Genomic DNA, 24,488 nt, shown 5'->3' on the forward strand with positions numbered 1-24,488 from the left:
TGCAATGCAGCAGTGACTAGGTTAACTTCAGATGGGAACCTCAGTACAATTAGTTGGATCCCAGCTGCCTATTCAAGGTGTGTTAAAACCCCAGGCTATAGACACATGCTGGCTAGCTGTTGAGGAGAGAGGAGTAAGCTACTGAAGAGATTACTAATAGAAGGTCTGTCTTTTTGTATGCTGTCTGAAGCAGGGAAATCCCCTGAAACTCAGGAGAGAGAACAGCTTGATTTAAGGTCTGTTTTGCAAAATACATGTTTTATGGACTGTTGTGTTTACCATGCTGAAGCGAAGCTATTTTGTTTACCATGCTGAAGACAAGGAATTTTGTTTTGTCTGCTGAAGAAAAGCTATTTTTGTTTTTGCTGTATAATTTAAGGCTAAATAAATAAGCCTTATCAAGAAAACCCTGTGTGTGTAGTTGCATGTACCCTGCAACATATGGTGTCAGAAGTCCTGGGATTTTGAAAAGGCTCCTGCAGTTAAAGGGCCACACCCACACACAGAAGAATGGAAGAATTTTTTTAAGAGTTTCTGTGCGAGCAGACCAGACAGCAGGGACAGTTAATGCAGGAGCAGACCAAACAGCAGGGACTGTTAATGCAGGAGCAGGCCCGGCTGCAAGCGGAGAGAGATAAAAGACTACAGGCAGCACAGGATGAGCGGATTGCCAAGCTGCTGACCCACTTCCAAGGGTCTGCCAGTCCAGAACTTGCAAGCAGACCCCCGGTACTCCTGAGGAAAATGGCTCTGAACGAGGATCCAGAGGCTTTTTTACTGATATTTGAAAGAGTTGCTGAAGCTCAGGGCTGGGCTACAGATCGCTGGGCAACTGCTTTGGCCCCACTCCTCATAGGAGAAGCCAAGGCCTCATATCAGGGCCTCCCAGCAGATCAGACAATGGACTACCGACAAGTAAAAGCCGCCATACTGGATCGCTTAGGTCTGACCCCAGAGACCTACTGGCAGCAGTTCCGGAACATGAAGTACACCGCTAAGATGAGACCCTGGGTCCTCACTCAGCAGTTATTGGACTTGTGTACACGCTGGATACACTAAGGAGGCAATTCTTGAGCAGGTGGTTTTGGAACAATTTCTACAAATAATACCCCCTTCCGCACGCTCGTGTTTAAAACGCCATGCTGCTGAAACCCTAGCTTTGGCAGTCCAACTCGTGGAGAACTTCCTTGGGGCTGAGCAGCAGGCGAGCGTCCTGGACCCGACTCCACCGACACTTGCGGACACCCAAAGAGGGAGGTCAGATCAACGGGGAACCTACGGCCCATCCATACGCAACCGTCAAGTCCAACGGAAGGAGCAGTCGTTCCAGCAAGGACGGAGTCCAAATGCTGGTCCCCGCCGAGACCCTCATCTCCTTCCTGATGTCGGCTCATCGCAAAATGAGAGGAACTTCCGAGGACGTCGCCCACAGGACCCACCAGATGCCTGGTCTCCAGTATCCGGTCCAGCGAAGCACTATCCACAGCCCCCTCCTGCGAGGGAACCCTCTCCATGTTCCGCCTGCGGAGAACAAGGCCACCGGCATGTGGACTGTCCACTGATGGATTGTTCATTCAGCAGGACCGTCGCCTCGGCCTACACAGGAGAAAATTACAAGCCCTGGCTACTTCCAGCCCTGATTGGGGAAAAAAACGTCCAGGCCCTGTTAGATTTGGACTCTGGGAAAACTCTGATCCTCCATGAACTGTTACAGCCTAACGTGTGTTCTTTTGACTTCAGATGGAGTATAGAATGTATACACGGCGATGTAAAACGCTATCCGACGGCCAAAATCTGGCTACAGGAGGCTTACCTCGAAGTAGGAGTCGCTCCTTGGCTCCCTGCCCCTGTTGTGCTCGGCCGGGACTGGCCTTTCTTTTCGGACCTAATGACTCCAGTCTCTCACGAGGAGCCCCATTCTATGGCTCAGGAGAACCCTGGCAAAATGTTCCCCTTCTCGGCAGACCTTTTTCCCAGTAGACACCGGGTTCCAAAGACTTGGAAGCAAAGACGCCCTGACAAACAGGACTGGTTGCAGAAATCTGGGTCTCAAGGTGACCATTCGAGTAGTCAGAGGTCACAAGTGATGGCTGGGGATGGCCAGAAGGAGGGGGATATGGGCCCTGGAGATTTACCAGACCTGTACCTCCCCCTCTTTCGCAAGAAGCAAAGGGAAGACCCAGTCCTTGCTAGACAGTATGACAAGGTGGTGAAAATTGATGAGCAGATTTTAAATGCACAGGGGGTGATAGTATTCCCCCATTTTGAGCTATCAAATGCTATCCTGTATAGGGTGAATAGGCAGACACAAACAGGGGAGGTCACCAGACAGATATTGGTTCCCAAGGCGTTTGTTAAATCTGTGTTCACTCTAGCCCATACTGTCCCTTGGGGTGGTCACCTGGGCAGGGATAAAACATTGGACCGTATTTCATCCCGATTCTATTGGCCAGGGATGCATAGTGATATTGCTAAGTTATGTGCCGCTATGTCCGGAGTGCCAGCTAACTAGTCCGAAGGGACAAAAACCAGCCCCTTTGGTTCCTCTACCCTTGGTGTCAGTTCCCTTTGAAAGGATTGGGGTAGACTTGGTAGGACCTCTAGAACCTTCTGCGAAAGGACACAGGTTTATTCTTGTAATAGTTGATTATGCAACAAGATATCCTGAGACGTTCCGCCTGAGAACAGCAACGGCGAAGCAAGTAGCCAACAAGTTGTTGGAACTGTTCTCACGGGTTGGACTTCCCCAGGTTATGTTGACAGACCAAGGTACAAATTTCATGGCTAAACTGATGCAGGATGTCTTAAAGTTACTAGAGGTCAAGTCTGTTCGGACATCGGTCTACCATCCACAGACTGACGGATTGGTGGAAAGATTTAACCGAACTCTAAAACGGATGCTGAGGAAATTTGTAGATTCAGAGAAGAGAGCCTGGGATGAACTTCTCCCTTTTCTGCTGTTTGCAGTGCAGGAAGTTCCCCAGGCCTCCACGGGATTCTCTCCATTTGAACTGCTCTATGGCCGCAAACCCTGGGGTATCCTAGACCTCCTAAAGGAATCCTGGGAGGAACAGCGGTCCCCTTCTAAGAATACCCTGCAATATGTACTAGACCTTAGGAAGCGCCTAGATGTGGTCGGCCATTTTGCTAGGGAGAATCTTAGATCAGCCCAGGACAGTCAGGAGAGACATTACAATCAGAATGCTCGCGAGAGTGTTTCACCCGGGAGACCAGGTGATGTTATTGTTACCCAATTGCGAGAATAAACTCCTGGCCAAATGGCAGGGCCCATTCGAAGTACTCCACCGTACAGGTGATGTGGATTACGAGATCACTCAACCAGGGTCCAGGAAGGGTAAACAAATTTACCATGTGAACTTGCTGAAACCCTGGAAGATGCAGCGGCCTCTATTCATCCACCCAGTGGAGGAGGAAACGGACTTGGGTCCTCAGCCTCCACGGGAGAACATCGTGAGTGACGATAAAATCCTAATGGGTAAACAGTTGTCCTCTGAACAAAAAGGGGACTTGTTAGCAATAACTACACAATTCCATGATGTTTTTTCTGATTTACCAGGGCAAACTAACTTAATTTCACATGCGATCGAGACAGCACCTTGGGTAAAAGTACGTTCCCGTCCTTATAGGTTGCCTGAAAGTCGTAGGGCTCTGGTAGAGAAGGAGGTACAAGAAATGTTACACTTAGGAGTGATTGAGGAATCATGCAGTGAGTGGTGTAGTCCACTAGTTATGGTCCCTAAACCCGATGGGAAGGTAAGATTTTGTGTGGACCTCCTAAAGGTCAATGCAGTATCCAAGTTTGATGCATATCCGATGCCAAGGGTGGACGAATTAATTGACGCCCTTGGTAACGCGGAATATATATCCACGCTGGACTTGACAAAAGGATTCTGGCAAATACCCTTAGAGGAGAAGTCCAAGTGCAAAACAGCCTTTGCCACTCCCATGGGTTTATACCAGTTTGTGACAATGCCATTTGGACTGCATGGAGCCCTAGCCACATTTCAGAGACTCATGGATAAGGTACTGAGACCCCATAGGACTTATGCCGCAGCCTACCTAGATGACATTGTCATTTATAGTAAACACTGGCGGGCCCATCTAAATAGGCTGAAAGCGGTCCTCAAATTTCTAAGAGAGGCAGGGCTCACAGCCAACCCTAAGAAATGTGCCTTGGGTAAGGCGGAAACCAAATACTTAGGCTATGCAATGGGAGGTGGAAAAGTAAGACCACTAGCCAACAAGGTAGTTGCCCTGAACGGACCTCACAAAAAAGTGTGCCCCTACCAAAGTGGTATGGTAAAGGGATTGTCAGAGAGCCTTGGAGGACATAAAAAGGTGTCTATCAGAGGGTCCCGTCCTTAGAAGCCCGGACTTCAACAGCCCTTTTGTAGTGCAAACAGGTGCATCAGAGATAGGGCTAGGGGCAGTGTTGTCACAACAGTTTGAGGGAGTTGAACACTCTATCCTTTTCCTGAGTAGGAAATTGTTCCCGAGGGAAAAAAACTACTCAGTGATTGAGAAGGAGTACCTCGCAGTAAAGTGGGCAATCGAAGCTTTGAGGCATTACTTGCAGGAGTCCATTTTACTTTAGTGACGGACCATGCTCCACTGAAGTGGTTAAATAGTATGAAGGATTCCAATGCTAGATTGACTAGGTGGTATATGGCCCTCCAACCCTTCTCATTTGAGATTCAGCACAGGCCGGGAAAAGAGAACGCATATGCTGACTTCTTTTCTAGAGAAGGGGTGGATGGTCGGGCTTCAGCCGTGCGTAGCCCCAGCTTCACACTAACATGGGAGGAATGTGACAGGGTAAATAAAAGCCACCAGCTATATGCCTGGCAGACATATGTTTAGTCTGCAATGCAGCAGTGACTAGGTTAACTTCAGCAGGGAACCTCAGGACAATTAGTTGGATCCCAGCTGCCTAATCAAGGTGTGTTAAAAACCCCAGGCTGTAGACACATGCTGGCTAGCTGTTGAGGAGAGAGGAGTAAGCTACTGAAGAGATTACTGATAGAAGGTCTGTCTTTTTGTATGCTGTCTGAAGCAGGGAAATCCCCTGAAACTCTGGAGGGAGAACAGCTTGATTTAAGGTCTGTTTTGCAAAGTACATGTTTTATGGACTGTTGTGTTTACCATGCTGAAGCGAAGCTATTTTGTTTACCATGCTGAAGACAAGGAATTTTGTTTTGTCTGCTGAAGAAAAGCTATTTTTGTTTTGTGTGCTGTATAATTTAAGGCTAAATAAATAAGCCTTATCAAGAAAACCCCGCGTGTGTAGTTGCATGTACCCTGCAACAGAGAGACTGGGGGAGAGGAGTGTGAGACTCTTGAAGAGGGGAGAGAGGCCCTGATGTGGTGGAGAGATTAATAATACAGCATAAATGGAGATGCTATGAGACAAATATCATATTTGTTTTTAAGTGATTTAATTTGTGTTATAAATAATTTTTTTGATGTGTCCTGGTTTTTACTTTTGAAAATCTGGTCACCCTAGCTGGCGGCCAACATCATGGTGCGCACGAAGGCTGCGGAGGTACTGCGGCTGAAGAGAAATGGCTCCAAAGAGGCCAGGCGAGGAGCACGCTCCAGCGCAGTGACATCAAACGTGTTGCAGGTCTGGCCGGCACCGTGGAGTGATTGATGTTGCAGCTGCATGCTTTGCTGTGTCTGCTACTGCTGGGGGAGAGGGGAGAGGAGGGAAATTCTGGCGGGGGAGGAGGTGGTTCCCCTTTCAGACCAATGAGCTGCACACCCACTGGTAGCAGGGCCTTCCAACACCTGGAGGAGCTGGAGCAGGCCCCTGCCTCATGATCACCTATCCCCAGGGAGCTCCAGCAGGACCAGGAAGAGATCAACGAAGCCCCCCCCCCCCCAACTAAACGGAGGGATGAAGGCAGAGATGGCCGAATTGAGGGGTTTGGGAGGAGGATGAGTTTTGGGGGCTGAGGGTTATTCTTTGGGTCGGGGGGGGGTCACTTGGGAGTATTGATCAGCAGGGGAGATCCGTCAGTACCCCCCTTGAGTTTGGTTATGGGGGTCCCTGATCCCTGGGCAACATTTAAAACGAAAATAAATAAATAATATATAATACTGGTAGGTAGGAGTGGATGACACTGGGGAAAGCAAATGGGAGAAGGAAAAAATGGAGGGGAAGGGAAATAAAATGGGGGATGGAAGGGAGGTAGCAAAGAGGTGGATGAATGCACCCACAAATGGATTGCCTTTGTGCACCAGAAAAAAACATATTACCAGATGCCAGCAAACAATAAAATAAACAGGGATCCAATACTAGTATACTGCCTGCGCGCATGCCTGCAGCCCAAGCGATTTGGGAACTTGGCTGCTGGAAATTGTAGACGCGTGGCTGACGCGTCACAAAGCTGGTTCGCCCTCATTGGCTGAACCAGCTCACGTGCGCTGACGTCATGTGATTTTGATTACATCAGGCAGGGCGGGCCCCAGAAATTTCATGGATGAAAAGGGGGGCTCGGCATAATAAGTTTGCTCACCCCTGCTCTATCATACTGGATCACAAGCAAAGTCTTTAGGAAGCTCAGCCACGGGAATAAATCTAGCATGCACACATCAGCTCTTGCAGCAACTAAGCTTGAAGAATGGGTTTAAGCAACTGCAGCTTGTAAAACCCAAATGCTTCTATTTTTGTTACTTTGTTTTTTATAAAATGCAACTCTGTTGCTATGTCAGCAAATTTTGGAAAATACACTTTGTACTCTCTCACTAGAGGGTAAGATCACTCCATATAATGCAAGGTTCCTGCCCAATCAAGGAGACTGGCAGAATGTCATTAAATATTCACTTATTTTGAAATCATTTGTGCCTTAAACATAGTTAGATTTTGTGACACTGATTGAAATCTCTGCAATTGGTTAGAGGAAAGAAAATGTCACCAGCAACAACGGAAAGGCTTCTTTACATAAGGGCAGTTAAAATGTGGAATTCATTACCCATGGAGATTGTGATGGCAGATACAATAAAATTGTTCAAAAAAAGGTTGGACATCATTTTAGAATGTAAAACTATACAGGAATATAGTGCATTATCATTTACTTAAGATGACAGACAACACAGAGGGGAAGTCTAGATGAAGTCCAGTGGGATGAAACTGGTTGGTCTTTTTTGAGCCTTGAGGCCACCGTACCCAATCTCCTGAGAAGCCCTGATTGGAAGGAGACTGCTGAGACGACCGTGACACGGCGGAGTGCCCCCACTGCGGGTGAGAGACGCTGGCAGAGGCAATCGCGGTTGTTCCTGACTGAGAAGTGGAGCGGTCGCATAGGGAGCTGTCATCTAAGGAGAAGGGTTGAAGTGCGCCCAAAGTCACTTCTTGTTTACTTACCAGCGGGGAAAGTGTGCGTGTGTCACCATTCCCCTCTGTGTTGTCTGTCATCTTAAGTAAACGATAATGCACTATACTCTCTGCATTTGTGTGCTTTTCTTCATAGGAGGGTCTACAAAGCGTCTGCTGACCTGGAGAATCCTCGACTTGCAGTTACAGTATTATGTGTTTTTCAGTGCTAATCAACACTGGGATCATTTGCAATATTTGCACATATTAACCGTTTTATCACTTTGCGCCACGAACACTGTTTTGTTTAGGTTATCTTAATTTGCGGTTTGGGGGAAAACCGCGGGTGTTTAGGCTGCAGCTTGATTATATCATATTATTTGTTGCGCTTTATTATAGTTTTTATGCAGGGATATACCAAATAAGTAAACATGGGAAGGTTGTTGATCCAGGGAGTAATCTGATTGGTAATTCTTGGAGTCAGGAAGGAATTTAGTTTTCTCCTTAGGAGATATTAGATGATATGACACTAGGGTTTTTTGTTTGCCTTCCTCTGAATCAATTTACTGTAAGTACGGATATAGGATAAAGTATCTGTCGTCTAAATTTAGCAAAGGTTGAACTTCATGGATGCATGTCTTCTTTCAAACTCAACTACTGTGTAACTATGTAACTATGTAACTATGCAATTACAACTACCTTGATTAGGGATGTAAGGAACACTACCATTGGACCTAATGCAAAACAGCTAGATCTGTATTTGCCAGAAGTACAGTCAAAAGACTTCATGTAGCCATAAAAGTGCATGAAATAATCATTCATGAGCAATTCCGTTGTGAAGAAGACTTCAATCTGTTTATCTCATACTGATAAGATGATGAGATTGAAAAAAACACTAATCAGACAATCTTGCATTTTAGAACAGCTCTCATTTTGTCAATCCATTAGAATTACAGTTGGAATTTTTTTATCATAGAAAGATTTAGGATATGCACATCTCTCGGGGGTATTTCTTTCTTTTCATTTTATTTTCTTTCTAATCTCACCTACAAGAAAATTCCTATACAATCAGAACAGAATTGCTCCAATTCAGAAAATGCCTTCAATTTAATGCCACAATAATGCTTTTAATGATGGTCTCTGAAAGCCTGATTGACTGCATGCGACAAGAGGACGTAAGACCAATAGTGTTCTCCGTGAGATTGGTAAGGAAGAAGAAATGTCTCACCAATCTAAAGAGACTTTCTTAAAGCAACATCTCATGTTTAGCACTGCTGGAAGTGAACATGCTGCAATAAAGAATCATAGTTATGACTATTCACTTCCAACCGTCTTTGGCAAGGTTACTACATTTATTTTCCGTTTCCTGCGCTCCTACCATTTAAAAGAAACAGCAGCGGTGTGCTAAAAAGATAAGAAATGTATTTGAATATACAGAGTGGTATTTACAAGTAGCAAACTCACAACGTTTTGGCAACAGCCTTTTTTTTCTGCGCTTGACAAAGGCTGTTGCCGAAACATTGTGTGTCTGCTACTTGTAAGTACCACTCTGTGTATTCAATACATTTCTTATCTTTTTAGCACACCGCTGCTGTTTCTTTTTTTGAGTGCTGCATGTTTTCTTGTTTTCTCTACTGTTAATGCTGGATCTATCATAGATCATGTATGTATAACCAGTGTTCGACAAACCTATACATTTGCTCGCCCCGGGCGAGTGGATTTAACCCCCGGGCGAGTAAATATTGGCCCAAGCAGCACACGTTTGGTACTAGGTGGCGAGTAGATTTTTTTGTGTGGCGAGTAGATTTTTTGGTGATTTGTCAACCACTGTGTATAACCATCTAACCTGTACCAGCACCTGTTTATAGATATTTGCTCATCTTAATAGTTATTGAGTGCCCACCACTATCCAAGTTTTGTACATTACTTTATTATTCACCATAATGTTGGTTGTGTACCTGTTTTTTGTAACCACAGCCAACTTGACAATACAAAGCCAACGACCAATCTCAAACAGGTGAGACCCAAAAGTCAAAACAATTGTGCAGTGAGTATGTAGGTTTTTCTGGCCACGATCTTCTTTAACCCAGGCTTTGTTCTAAAAGCTGCATAACACTTCAGGCATAAACTTCACGGTGAACAAAGAACACTTCCAATTCAATTTGTTTTCCATAAATGTAAGGCCAATCATTTTACCAGCTGCATACTTCACAAAGGGAGGAGCGCAGGTAATATGTACAGTATTTGTTTTCCATGAACTTAAAGATATCCATGTTAAAATGGATAAGAAGCACAAAGTGACACCCTTTTGCATGTCATTATCATGAATCCCTGGCTGCAGTGGAAACACTGTATACTGTGATTATGGTGTAAGGCCAGGGTGACCAGATGTCCCGGTTTAGCCGGGACAGTTTCGGTTTTTAGGCCTCTATCCCGATTTTTTGGGGTGCTGTCCCGGTTTTTCTATCCCGCAGGCCGCGCATGTGCGATCGGCACTTGCGTAGCCGGCGTTTGACGGTCGCTTATGCACATGCATTGCCGGCAAGCTCCGATTGCACTTGAGCCACCGGCAAATGCCGATTGCGTATGCGCAGTCGGCAAGTGCTCTTCGTGCAGTCGGCACGCGCCGACTGCGCATGCGTGACACTTGTCTCGGTTTTTGTATGGTCACCCTAAGTAAGGCAGTTTTGGAGACCTGTCTAAACGTGAATGTGCTCATAAGTGTTCCTTATCATTGTGCAGTAAAATAAGAGGGAAGCTGCTTCCAGAGGCTTCTTTTGGGTTCCAGGCCAAATGCACTTGATTTAAACAATGGTGACCCAAATGAGCATATGCCTGTTAATGATCTTAGTCTTGAAGGCCAATTTAAGGTAAATGTTTGCTAGTTAAAACAACTGTGCCGTCTGGAATTGTATACGGATTCTTAGGCTCACAATGCAATGTACATATTGTACTATATTTGTTTTCTGATAAAATAATTGGAATCCCAAACATAAAATAATATCTTTATTTGTTATAGTGCTTCTCTCCCAATGGCACTCAAAGCACTTCACAATTACAGTTTAGTGCTTGGTATGTAGCACATAGGAATTTTACAGACACAGTCCCTGAACAGATGAATTTACAAGCTATGATTTTGAGCCCTGAGGCACAGAGAGGTAAAGTGACTTGCTCAAGGTCAACAGGAGACGATACCAGGAATTGAACCAGATTCCCCTGCTTGACACTCAGTGTTGTTACCAGAATCAGTGTGTTTACTAATCGAGCCGCTCCTTCAGCCCCGAAACCCTACAGTGTGACCTGCATGAGCCGTGTAAACACTGTTGCTGAGCGACCAGCCCTATTCCTTTTCATTTTTCCAACTTGATGACTTATAAAACTAAAATGACATCTTCTTTCCTTTCAGAGCGATAATGGAACACAAGGAGTTGTTAAAGGTACCTTGGGACTGGCAAATAGGTAAGACATATTTAATGATGCCGTAGAATAATTCTCTGCTAAACAGCGAGGAGCAATAGTAAAGAAATAGGTTGAACGTGCGTGCCAGCTGTCATAACCCGAGCTGCATGCTTCATAACATACCTTAAATTAGCTCTCCACCTACTGGTTTATTTAACATTTATTGCACCATTATCTTGGACACAGAATAGCACCATAAGGAGATCAATGTGGCAATGAAATCACAAAGGATAACTGTTTTCCTTTTCAGAGAACCAGAAGAGCACTGAGACCATTAACAGCGATGTCCATAAAACCCAAATGCCGGGCAACATCGAAAGGCCTGTAATTCCCATCAAATCAAATTCCCCCGTGCAAATTATGCACAAAACACACAAATTAGATCGCAGCGAAATGCATCTGCATACAAATGCTGTAATACGAACATCCGTGTCTGAAGTGCAGGAAGCAAAATGGCATTTCATTTGACCAGGCCTTTTCTCTGAATATATCCTACTCTTTGTATGGGTTTTTGTAATTATGGCTCTTCATAATACCAGAAAGTGACTTTCGCTAAATTGTAGAGCAGGGGTAGGCAACTCCAGTACTCAAGGGCCACCAACAGGTAAGGTTTTCAGGGTGTCCCTGCTATCCCTGAGCCACTGATTGAGACACCTGTGCTGAAGCAGGGATATCTTTAAAACCTGACCTGTTGGTGGCCCTTGAGGACTGGAGTTCCCCACCCCTGCTGTAGATTATAACGTTGTTTACAGCCAACAGACACAATATTGTAACCGTGATTGGTATTTTAAGTGGCACCTGGTCATTAAAATGTGGTAGGCACTAATTATTGTTAGCAAATTCAGAGAAATGGCCAATAATGATAGATAATGGCTATTGCACTTTAGTAAGGAAAGCCCCATAATTGTGAATGCATATAGTCGTGGGCACAATGCAAAAAGTGGCAAAGCGGGTTCGCACATCTCTTGTGTGGACTATCAAATGGGCACATAAATATGTAACTTTTAGCATTCAAAGGTAATTTCTTACAGGAATGGCAACAATAAATGCAGCCAAAGGTGTGTTAAGGAGATAGACAATCACACAAAGACAGCTACTTCATGATATTGGATAGAGCTACTTGAGATTGATATGAGCTACAGAGCAGACACACGTTAAGGTTATGGTGGATAAAATAATAAATGCAGATGGCCTTCTTAGAGCTAGATCCATAAAGCTGAGTTATACCAGGAGTCATAACGTTACGTTATCTAAAACAACTACAGACGTTGTGTTTCCTGTATACTAACATGGTATCTTCTAAGCTCAATATATACAAAATTAACGTCCAAACGACGACATCTCATTGTTACCCTAAGTTTAACGTGACATTATCATACAGATGTAGCAGGACTCACTGTTAAAAAAGGTTATTCAGTCTTTACCTCTTGACAGCCCATAAAACAAAAAAAACATAAATCCAATATACTGTAATGCCATCCTCAAAAAATAAACATCCGTCTCCAAATTTGCTTGAAGCATGTGATCCTCACTTTCTTGTTGGAAAAAAATAACATTTATTTTCATGGTTTTTTTTTTTTAAATTTTTACTAGCCCACTCTAGTAAAGTATGGTTTTGTTGTTGGTCATAATCAGCACTGCCAGCAGCACAAGCACCAGGCATTTTTCCATCCATGCTTTACAGGAATTCTTTTAAACGTTTTGATAAAGTTGAAAAGTTGAACACCCAGGACTATTTTTTTTTAAGTTAAAAAAAAAATAGATATAGATATATATGAGAGAGAGAGAGAGTTTTTTTAGTGGAATTGGCTCACTGACATAGCCAGTGGCCATTTTTTGTGGGCTATGTGAGGTAGAACCAGATGCTGTAAGCAGGCCGTCCCAAGGGTATGTGCCTCACTGAGGCAAGCACTATTATGGACGCCCCCCCACCCCCCAAGGAAAAACAATCCCCTCCAAAAAGATTTCCCCTGATTAATTCCCCCCCAAATTCCCCCACCCCCTAGGTAGGAAGCAGGGGGTCTCCGGAGCTTAAACACATTAATTTCAGCTCTGGTGTCCCCTGCTCCCAGTGATACTTGCCTCCTAAGGGGTGCTGGTATCTCCTACTCACATTTAGATGTTCCATCACATAGGCCAATAGGAAGCCATGACATCATATACGGCTTCCTATTGGCCCATGGGACCGAGGGCTTAAACCTGAGCAGAAGATTCCTGCACCCCCTAAGGAGGTAAGTATCTCAAGAAGCAGGGGGTCCCCGGAGCCGAAATGAATGCGGTTCAGCTCCGGGGACCCCCTGCTTCAATACTACCTGTATTCTAAAAATTAAAAAACAGCTGTGCTGCTACTTCTCCCTCTTGCCGCCCCCTGAGACCTGCCGCCCCTAGGTGGTGCTTTACCTGGTATGGGACAGGCCTGGCTGTAAGTATGGCTACATTGTGTTTAAATAGTCAGGTAGTCAGTAACATTTTGCTACTGTATTTAGTGTGGTATGTGCTTATTGATATAAATTGTGGCAGTACAGTCAACATAACTCCTCCCATCACCAATAAGCAATATTAATGTAGATGTAATCCCAAATGTCAGTTAAATGCATCATATAAAAGAGTGGCCAATTACAAGTAAAACCCCCACAAAATGTACTTACTTATAAATAAATACACCCGTGAGAAACCCCTAAGGAAGAAACCCAGAGGGTAGTGTTTCTCTCCTAGTTCCGTACTGTATATCTCTCAGCATTTATTTAGTATATTCTTTTGTTTTGTATTAAAGTTTATTTTGCGTTAGACCTAGTGCTCTAGTCCTTTTTTTTTTTCTTTTTTTTACTGTTCTATAAACGGTTTTATTTTTCAGGATTTCCATTGAACCAGAGAGACTTTATGCTTTCTTTTTCTTATAGCGGAGTCCTCTGCTTGTCTAAATCTCACTATTTATTGGTTTTCCCTCTCAAGAGGGCAATGACATAATACAACTCAAATTAAAACTGCTTCTGATGTTATTCTGCCATGTTGTTTTATCACAGGCAGCCGATATTTTAGAGGGCCTTTTGGGGGGCCATGTATAAAGTAGTGCCACATCGTAAAACAGATTAATGGCAAGTTAGTGCATCAATGTATTAAAACTATTTTTATTTATTGTGTGGTTTTTACGTCAACTTATTTATTTTTCCAAATAAAATAAATTATGCTAGAGAGTGGAGTTAGGGGCGGCATTTTGATGTTGCCTGTTGCACACATATGTAAATTTTGTGTAATAATAAACTGCAAGTAGTGGCTCAGTGAGTAAAGACGCTGACTCTGTAAACACATAACATGGAGTTTGAAGATGGAACCCTGGTTCAGTTCCCAGTGTCCGCTCTTTGAGCAGGTCACTTTATCTCCCTGTGCCTTAGGCACCAAACACATCCTCATCTGGGCAGGGACCGTGTCTGTAAAATCCTATGTGCTGCGTACCACGCACTATACTGTCATTGTGAAGCACTTTGTGCCCCATTGGGAGAAAAGCACTACAGGCATACCCGGTTTAAGGACACTCACTTTAAGTACACTCGCGAGTAAGTACATCTCACTCAATAGGCAAACGGCAGCTCACGCATGCGCCTGTCAGCACGTCCTGAACAACAATACTGGCTCCCTACCTGTACTGAAGCTGTGCGTAAGCGGGGAGACTATAGAGCCTGTTACACATGCGTTATTTACATCAGTTATGCACGTATAGGACGATTGCAGTACAGTACATGCATCGATAAGTGGGGAAAAGGTAGTGCTTCACTTTATGTACATTTTCGCTTTACATACATGCTCCGGTCCCATTGCGTACGTTAATGTGGGGTATGTCTGTATATGAAATAAAGTTTTTATCATTAAATATGTGTCACTTTTGTGCATCAAAATTATCCGTCAAGTTTTTCTTGGCGTAAGCAACAAATGCAAGAGACAAAAAAAAAAAACCGTACTGCATTCTTATCTATAAACATGACATGCACCATAAAAAGAATAAGAAACGTGACCCAAATGTAAGAACATGAATAATGACATACCAACATACTGTATGCCGCTAATGATTTTAGAGAAAAATAATACACTTTACGCAAAATGCACTCTTTCTATTCACTGTATAGTACATAGCCCACTTTGTCTCAATTAGTCAATATTCAAAATCCTGTAAAGCTTTATTCCTCATGCTGTAGGGTAGAACATGTTTTGCTGCATTCATTTGAACGGAGCTGTACCCTTCTCCAGCAATGGGAAGCTGCTTCACAGCCCATTGAATAGGGGACCTTACAAAGTCCCGTGGGAGCGGGCTGCATGAACATGGCGGAATGAGTTCTCAAGGGACAAGGAAGACAGACAAACATAGTTATAGTAGAAACCAGATTGCACTTTTTTTCGGCTTAAATAAAATATGCTGGCTCTTCCGACAGTAAAAGGTGAAAAAGAGAAGATGAGTGTTTTATACATTTTGGAACTGCAGAGAAGCCAAATTACATTCCTGTCTTGCTTTCTTATTTCTGCAGGGTTGCTGTATGTGGGCTTTAGTGCCTGTATGTTTGGTCTTTATAGCTTCATGCCTGTGGTTTTAAAGAAAACAAGCGCCACTGCTATCAACCTCTCTTTGCTAACAGCCGAACTCTACACATTCTTCTGTGGCCTGTTCTTGTTCCATTATAAGGTAAGTTACATTATTTATTTTCTTCACTTGACTGGAAATTGGAACAACTGCTTCTAACACTTCTCTTCAATAAATAATATCAGAGGCACAAAAAGCTAACGGATTTAGGTGAATTACTGTTTGTTTGCAAAGTTAAAGTTTTTCAATGTTTGATTTGATCTTCCTCATTTCCACCACGTTACAGAGTCAATGTTAGAATAAGAAAATATCTGTTTTTATTATCACATGGTTGGTTGCGGGAGATAGACATGGATGGTGAGGTACTACTAACTCAAAATGGCAGCTTATGCCATTTCAAGGAGCATTCATGGTTTACTATGTATATTGGAGCTACAGTCGTGTGAAAGTAAGCAGGAATGTAACTAGGGTTACCATATTTCAGTACTCCTAAATGAGGCCACTGTGGGCATCATTCACAAAATGGCAGAGGATGTTATGTTACATTAATTTCAACATCCAACATGGTTTTTGTGAAGGAAAGCTCAATTCCATAATGAAACACACAGAGCTTATCCGTTCACAACCTCATTCGCAGGCAACTACACAATAACACCCTTGTCAGGCACTTCCTACTGCTGAAACAGATCTGAAGCGCAAAATCCTCACATCATATAGGAGAAAGAGAAAACATAAAATATTGTAATACGATCTTAAAGATAAATATATATAAATATATATATAACAATGAAAAGAAAAAGAAAAGCGTCCCAACTCAGCACTCAAGTATACTCAGAACAAATATCAAAGAAAATTATGATTTATTTAACAGCACAAATAACCAAACATAAAATACAAAAAATATTAAAACAAACCCTGATATCCTCCTGTGATAGAATATGTATCAGACAGGGGAAATCCCCTATGAAGATACTGATGGACCCCTAATACCCAAGGCATGGGGAAAAAGCCTATAAGCACAAAATATATGTAGAACAAGGGGTTAACAATAACCCCTTAAACTTACAAGGCCGGCCTCACCCCTAGTAAATATAAAACCACACAGCAAGCATAGCTTAGTCTGTTGCAGACAGTTTGTCTTGTTGTAATATATATATATATATATAAAATCAAAAACAATTAGACGATACCGTTCTGTGGCTAACTAAATGCTTTTATTTGTGCGAGCTTTCGAGACACACTGATCTCTTCTTCCGGCGGTGTTACAATGGATAAAGCAAGAAAGGGTTTTACTTAAAAATAGTGCATCCTGGAATGTATCTGTGATTGAAGCCTATCCCTCCCCCCTGTGCAGTATGCGATTTATGACTTAAGGTGTTAAATGGTCCCTGAATGTTAGTGATGTAAGAGTGTGTGTGTGTGTGTGTGTGTGTGTGTGTGTGTGTGTGTGTGTGTGTGTGTGTGTGTGTGTGTGTGTGTGTGTGTGTGTGTGTGTGTGTGTGTGTGTGTGTGTGTGTGTGTGTGTGTGTGTGTATGTATGTATGTGTGTATGTATGTGTGTGTATATTAGAAAAAAGCGCAAGCTCCATAGCATAACTCTGTAACACAAATTTAGTAAGGTTAAAAAGAGACAGTCTCCAGGACCTGCACTCACAAGAGGACAGTAAAATCTCGCATTTCAGAGCTGTATCTCTGTTGAGGTGACGTCACCTCAGGGTCCTGGGAAGTCCCGCACATGACGAAATGCATCAGCACGTTTTTGACGTGTTGACTTCACCATCGAGAGACAAAGTCAGTGTGAGATGGAGGACTTGCATTGCAACCTATCAGCTCCAGTCTGTATGCCAGCTGTTTGCGGATACAAGCCACTCATTGCCGATATTGGGAACCCCATGGACTTCAACTACAGCCCTATACCACCAGAGACGGCCCCATTCTGAGGAATTCTCCAACAGAACCTGACGGCATACACCTCTGCACGATACTGGCCCGATACTACATTCCGAATCGGTGACATCACATCCACAGAGATAAAGCTCTGAAATGCGAGATTTTACTGCTCTTATGAGTGCAGGTCCTAGAGACTGTCTCTTTTACCTTATTAAATTTGTGTTACGCTATGGAGCCCGCGCTTTCCTTTTTTGTTATATATATTGACACAAACAAACAGAAACCGCATACACACTTTATAATAAATGGGTAATAAATAAGACCTGCACAAATAAACTCTAAAAATAGAGAAGCTGGTCGGCGCTCTAAGACAAAAGTACATACAGCACAAGAAAAGACAAAAGAAGTCTCAATTGTGAGCACTCAGATAACCCCCCAAAAATATAACACTTTATTAAGTTCAAATATAACACAATTAAATCATAATTAAGATCAAACAGGCGGGACCCCAAAATAGACAGTGAATGTGTATCAACGACTAATATAAAGGCATAGGTCTAACCTCAACACTGATGTAAAGCTAATGCAATAGGTGCTCCTAATTGCGACCGCAAGAAGCAACGAACAGCTTGGCGTCTCTCCTCCCATACATGCCCCGCACATCCAGACAAATACCTATACACACACCCGCGCATCCAGACAAACACCCATACACACCTGCACATCCAGACAAGTCTCCATGCACGCCCACACAAGCCTCCATACACACCAGCATGTCCAAACAACCCCCCCATGTATGTCCACATGCTCAGACAAGTCTCCATGCACACCTGCATGTCCAGTCAAGCTCCCATACACACTCGTACATCCAGACAAACCCACATGCGCCCTCGCACGTCCAGACAAGCCCTCGCACACGCTCATATGTCCAAACAAGCCCCCATCCACAAAGACACATCCACACATGCACCCACACACGGAATTGTTATGATACCTTTCAGCATTTAATTTGACTTAGTTCTAACGTTAGTCAGAATGCTTCAGATGTAAGCAGTAAAGTCTGTTTGTATCTTAATGAATCTCAACTTAAGGGGCCTGACTAGGATACACGGAAACAGGTCTTCGTCTTTAAAGCCCTCTGGGAGAGAGACTGGCATTACTTTCCCGATGTAATTATTTTGCTTATGCAAAGCAGCTGTTTATTCATGAGCTCAGATGCCTATGTTGCTTTCCTAATAATTTGTGGTGTTTTTCTATACTTGGGAAAATAATAATAGGAAAAAAAATAATAAAAATGGTTCATTATTCCTGGCAGAATACAGGTTTACGATGCTTTCAAGAAATTGTCATGGCTTTCTCAGTTTATGCGTCTTTGTTTTATTGTCTGCATCGATTATGGTACCTGGAGCGGTATACATTTCAAAGAAAATAAAATTAACTTGAGTGTACTTTGGAGCTTTAGAACATACAGGCACATTTACGGAAGGAAGCATTTCCTGGGGTTCTCATCCTCCTCCACTGCACAGTGTAGCTCTAAGTGTTTGCCAAAGGGAATATACTGTATACAGCTCTACTGGGAATTCTTTCCAGCAGCTGGTAGCAAGTTACAATGTACAACTTTAGGCCCCAGATTCACTAAGCATTAGCCTATTTAAGGTGATATTGACCTACTGTACGTTAACACGTTTTAAAGTCGTAGTATACATTTTTTGTACGTTTTCTTCCTTTTCGAGGTCTCTTGCCCCTTCCTACGCTGTTTTTATTTTAAAATCTGATGCTTCGTTTAGGAGGTATTGGTGTTTTAAACCACAGGTTTGCTGTTGGTGACACATTTGTATAGTTTCAGTGATGTAAGTTGTATGACCACTCAGGGATTCCCAAAATTATCAGTGATTCACCAAGTCAGAGAGATAGAAAACTCTATATAGTATCACCAGTGCAAATCAATATCAAAATAAAGGTCCTTGTGAGGACCAAGACATTGATTCAAGATATATATATATATTATTATTATTATGTATTTTACTTTTAATAGCTATGATCTTCTACAGAGCTATTATCCATGGTTGGCTAATCTGCCAGTAGCCATTGTTATATGGAAGGCTATTATGTGTGTCAGGGTGATAGCGTGGAGGATAGGATAAGCCCTCCAGAGGAAGTGGTTAACCCCTTGTAGCAGTTAACATTGCATGGCAATGGGTAGGTAGTAAGCAAATGTGAGGTTTTTGAAATATTAAAGCAGCAATACGGGTGAACTTGTTTTCATTTTAAATATTTATTTTTTATTACTGGTTTGAAGCAGGCGGTCTCCGAAGCTGAACTGTGTTAATTAGGGGCCCTCTGCTTCCAGAAATACTTGCTTCTGTAATGGTGCCGGTATCCCTGCAGACAGAGAAACGGTGTACCTAATCTACTGGCGGCATCCCATGTTATGAAGGCCAATAAGAAGCTGTGACATCATCCGGTGCCGCTTCCTATTGGTCTGCATGACCTAGACCTTTAAACTCTGCAGAGATACTGGAGGTATTCTGCAAGCAAAGGGTCCCCGGAGCTGAAATTAACACAGTTCAGCTCCGAAGACGCTCTGCTTCAATCCTGTAATTAAAAAAAATACATATTAAAAAAAAAAAAAAAGTTAACCCATATTGCTGCTTTCAAATCTTGGTTTTCATAGCAGACATAAAGACATGCATTAGGACACCATGGATACCAAGGAGTTAATAGTGCAAGCCTTTCACCTGAGATACCTGGGATTTGTGCAAACTTAACCATATGTACCAGCTATCTCAGACGTGTTCACAGGTATCTTGCCTTTTCTCTATACCAAAAGGTCAATTTTTCGGCTTCCTGGTGGAGGCGACATTTCTTGCAGTGCTTTTCTGGGCAAACTCGCAGCTTCGCGAATAGACTGTAAAAAATGTAAAGTGGTGCGTTTGCCTCATTTGCACAGGAAATTTGCCGGTCACATGTAATGGCACAGCCAGAAACAAATTGCTTCAAAATTAGCACATGGGATAAGGACTTAATCAATATGGCAAGACGCGTGTGTCATTTTCTAAATGAAGGAGACTTGAGAGGTACGGTATGTGGAGGTCATAACTGTATACGAGACTGATGCAGTAGCTGCTGCTAACCCTTTGCACTTGTACTAACGCTCACCATGAAACTGTAGCACGCTTCTCTGGTTTGTTTTCAAGACATGAGGCAGTCAGGCTTATAGTATTCCAGAGGGAGTGTAATATAAGTATAAGAGCTGTAGTGTTTGGGATACAGTGTCCATGTTTTGGTCTCTCTTTTATTGAAGAAGTCAATTATTTGCTAGTGACAGGCTGTTGCAGTCAGGAAGGAACTGTGCTATTGTATAGCAAAGGTGGTCCAAGGTCAGAGGATGTAACAGAATAACAAAACCATCATCTATTATGTTTCTTGTGCATTGAAATACTCTTGAGTATATATCATGTAGTATAATTTGTGAATCTAATATAAGTGCTTAGATACTTGAGGATATGTGAAGGCCACACTGATGCTACTTTTCCTATACCAAGGAGGTCACATATTATGGTAATGCTGTACCAATATAAAAAAAAACAGCAACAGCTTTATGAAAGAAAACAATCCCTATGAAAGCATTGGTTTTATTTTCATAAATCTGGTGCTGTGACATTGATTCATTTTATTATTTTCACATATTTATAACTTGCCAACATATTCCGTAGCGCAGTACAATAACGGAGGACAAAAACAATTAAATAACAAGCAATTAACATACTGTACATTGTTACAGTAAGGAGGGCCCTGCCCCAAGGAGCTTCCCATCTATAAGGAAGAGTAAGTGGAAACATAAGGTACAGAGGGGTGAGAAGGTCTGTGTGTTTCAGGGTGTAACAGAGCAGCTGTAACATCAGGACCCTTTGGCTGCCACCAAAAGCTTTGTGGGCTTAAGAGATTCTGAATGAATCCAGCTGTGCTATGGAAGTCCTGAAGTCCAGAACAATACAAACTGTACAGGGCAAGGCTGAAAAAGTACAGCAAGCAATCCCGGGGGGGGGGAGAGGGGGCGCAGGCGGGTGCAGAGGCCCTGCTCTCTTCCCCAAGGCATTTAAATTAAATGCCGGGGGATCGCACGAGGCCTCTGCAACTCTATACTTGCCAAGATTCAGACACTCTGTGACGCGTCGCCATGGCAACGAGACATCAAATGACACCGCGGGGTCATGTGACGTGACGTCACACACGTCAAATGATATTGCGTGTCACGTGATGTGACGTCACATGACCCCACAGCGTCATTTGACGTAGCTCTTAGGTAGGGAGGGGGCGTGAGCATCGAGGCATGGAAAACAGGGGGCGCAGCAGCAAAAGTTTGCGCTCCCCTGCCTTAGAACACTGTTTCTGTGCAAAGGGGAGCAGCTCTCGGGGAACCCTTTCAGACATCCGCCTTTGGGGCGATGCAGATATACAGGATGCTGAAGAGGTTATGTACCTCTGCCTTGCAACATAGTTACACAGTTACACACAGAGGCCGCACTCTCAGGCCTATCGGGCCTGATGGGAGGTTCCATACCTGCTGCCGCCTCCGCCTTCCTGCTGCGTCCTGCGCCTTTCTTTCAACAGCGTTAAATGACGTAGCAACGTCACACGGCGTCTCATTGCCATGGCCACGAGACGCTGTGTTGTTACCATGGCCAAATGATGTCATGATGTCGTGTTACCATGGCAATGAGATGCCGTGTGAGGCCACGTTGGTGACGTCCTCGTTTTCGAAGAAGACGGAGGGCGGCACCAGGTAAGTACCTAGGGGCGGGGGATCTGGAAATCCGCCGCTGGTTACATTGTAGATGATATTGCTAAAAGGTATATGTAACCGCTTTACTTTTAGCTCTCAGACTTACAACTATCACTGAGGCTGACCTAAGCCCTTTGTTATTTATTGGGTCACACGTGGCCTGTGGTCAGACAGCAGGAATAATACAAACACTGTATGGGTAGTTCACTTATTTTACTATACACTTATTAAACTCAGGCACATTGTGATTCTCAGCAGAGAATCACTACACATTGTAGGGATATAGCCCACAATCCCTAAATAGTGCTGTGCAGGTGTGTGTCAGTGGTGTAGTAGCCACCCAATCCTGGGTATGTTGGCTTATGATGGTGGTGGCACACCGTGGGAGCTTGTGTTGTACCGAACGTGTTGCAGGCCTGTTCTTCAAAAAGGTGCTTCAATACCACTGTGTCTTTATAGCCATTGAGGATCCCCTCCAGGTGCTCGTGATCTCTTTTCCACTCTGGAACTGTAGCCCTCAACTCCTGTCACCACGTACACACGTGCACTCTCTGCAGACCTCGTACAAACCTGCTATGCTCAGGTCCATGCAGATCTAACATGGCTGCCTTTCCTTTTCTTAAAGGATCCTCTCCCCCATAGTCCCTCCTCTTCCACAGCCATTATTGTTGGCTGCTTTCATGTTCATTACAGTCACGTTGAGAGGAACCTGCCAGGGGCAGTGTGACAGTGTGTAAGCTCACACACACACACACAGGGGGTTACACGTATGTACATCAAGTTCAACCTAGCAGTCAGTACCCATAGCAGTCGTGTCTCCAGTGACGTCACCCAGCAAAGTGTTTCAATAACAGTACAATATTTATTTTTTAAAAGTCAGATAATGGAATATTATATTCTTTAATATATTTAATGCTGTGTTTATTTGTCCCACTCCTGCAGTTGGAAGACTGATACTGTACATAACACCACGCTAGCCTGTTTGGGAAGATTATACTTAATGTCCTATGGAGTATTTGACTCAGGACAGTAGGGTCTCCACTTCTTTTGTGTTAGGCTGATTAACAGCTCACTTTTCACTCTGTAATTATGATTATGAACCAAATACTCCCCAAAGTTAAGTGCAGCAAGCACAGGGATTGAAAGCACAGTACCATCAGAGACATTGCAGTTTCATAAAAACCTCTTTAAGCAGATTCTGGATATTTAGGGACGGTGAGTGATTAATTAGAGATACAGATGATTTATAGCGCTACTTACAAACAAATATATACCCTATAATCAGTCTCCAGCCTCCTTTTTATGACTAAGATTAACTGAGTAAGGAGACGCATGTGCAGGAGGTCAGAGGCCCAGGGACCGCTTTATATTTCACATTATCCAGTTTGCTATCCCTGACTATCAGAATTACCCTGTTACAAACATGCATCATTTAATTTAAGACTTGTTTAAAGAGGTTATGCTCCTTAGCCATCAGATGGCATATTAAGTAGGACACATAAAGGAGTAACATCTTCCCTGCACATTTTAGCCTTTCGTTCATATAGTATTTTTGGATGTTTTTAATAACATTTCAAATGTAGTGTATGACCCATATCCCTGGTAAACAGGGCAGGTGCAATGACTAGGCAACCAACTGGGGTGGCACATTATGGGGGGTGGCAGCAGAGGCTAGGAGCAGAGCAGGCTGCTTTCCTCTGCCTCTCCACTGCAGCAGGAACTGCTATTCAGGTCTGTGGAGGGGGGTGTAAGAACGGGAGGTGGGGTGTACAAACAGTGGGAGTAGGGGTGTAAAAATGGAGGGGGTGCAAAAATGGAGAAGGAGGGGGGTGTTAAAACACAATAAGAGGGGTGAGAGGAAGAGGGGTGGGGTGAGTGGAGAGAGAGAGAGAGAGGGTTGGGGGAAAGAGAGGGGTAGGGGAGAGAAAAAGAAGGGTGGGGAAGAGAGAGAGTGGTCGCAGAGAGAGAAGGGTGGGGGAGAGAGAATGGTGGGGGAGAGAGGGGTGGGGGGAGAGAGAGGGGGAGGGAGAGAGAAAGAGGGATGGGGAAAGAGAAAGAGGGGTGAGGGAGAGAGAAAGGGGTGGGGGGGAGAGGGGTGTGGACAGTGAGAGGGGGTTTGGGGGACAGAGGAGGGGAGAGTGAGAGAGGTAGGGAAAGTGAGAGGAGGTAGGGGAGAGTGAGAGGGAGGGAGTGAGAGGGGGATGGGGGATAGAGAGAGGAGTGGGGTGACTGAGAGGGGGTAGGAGAGAGTTAGAGAGGAGGAAGTGAGAGGGGTGGTGGAGAGAGAGGGGGGAATGGTGGAGAGAGAGAGGGATTAATCAGTGTCGGAACTTCAAACAAAGCTACATTTTTATATCAATGACATTTAAATTTGACATGTTTTTGGCCATCCATGTTTTCCATCTTGATGGAGGGTCAGAGGAATTGATCCAGCTGGAAGTTGAGTA

The 24,488-nt window shown here is 43.7% G+C and overlaps 1 protein-coding gene across 1 annotated transcript in view; it reads left to right on the forward strand.

The window, feature by feature from the left end:
* The window catches only part of SLC35F1 (solute carrier family 35 member F1), a 382,549-nt gene that overhangs the window by 351,394 nt on the left and 6,667 nt on the right, over window positions 1–24,488 (forward strand). The window contains exons 6-7 of the mRNA XM_075597737.1: window positions 10,743–10,795; window positions 15,313–15,467. Of these exons, the coding sequence (XP_075453852.1) occupies window positions 10,743–10,795; window positions 15,313–15,467 (208 nt within the window). The remainder of the gene's footprint in view (window positions 1–10,742; window positions 10,796–15,312; window positions 15,468–24,488) is intronic.

Source organism: Ascaphus truei, chromosome 4 (assembly GCF_040206685.1).
Source record: "Ascaphus truei isolate aAscTru1 chromosome 4, aAscTru1.hap1, whole genome shotgun sequence".
In the NCBI taxonomy this organism is placed as follows: Eukaryota; Metazoa; Chordata; class Amphibia; order Anura; family Ascaphidae; genus Ascaphus; species Ascaphus truei.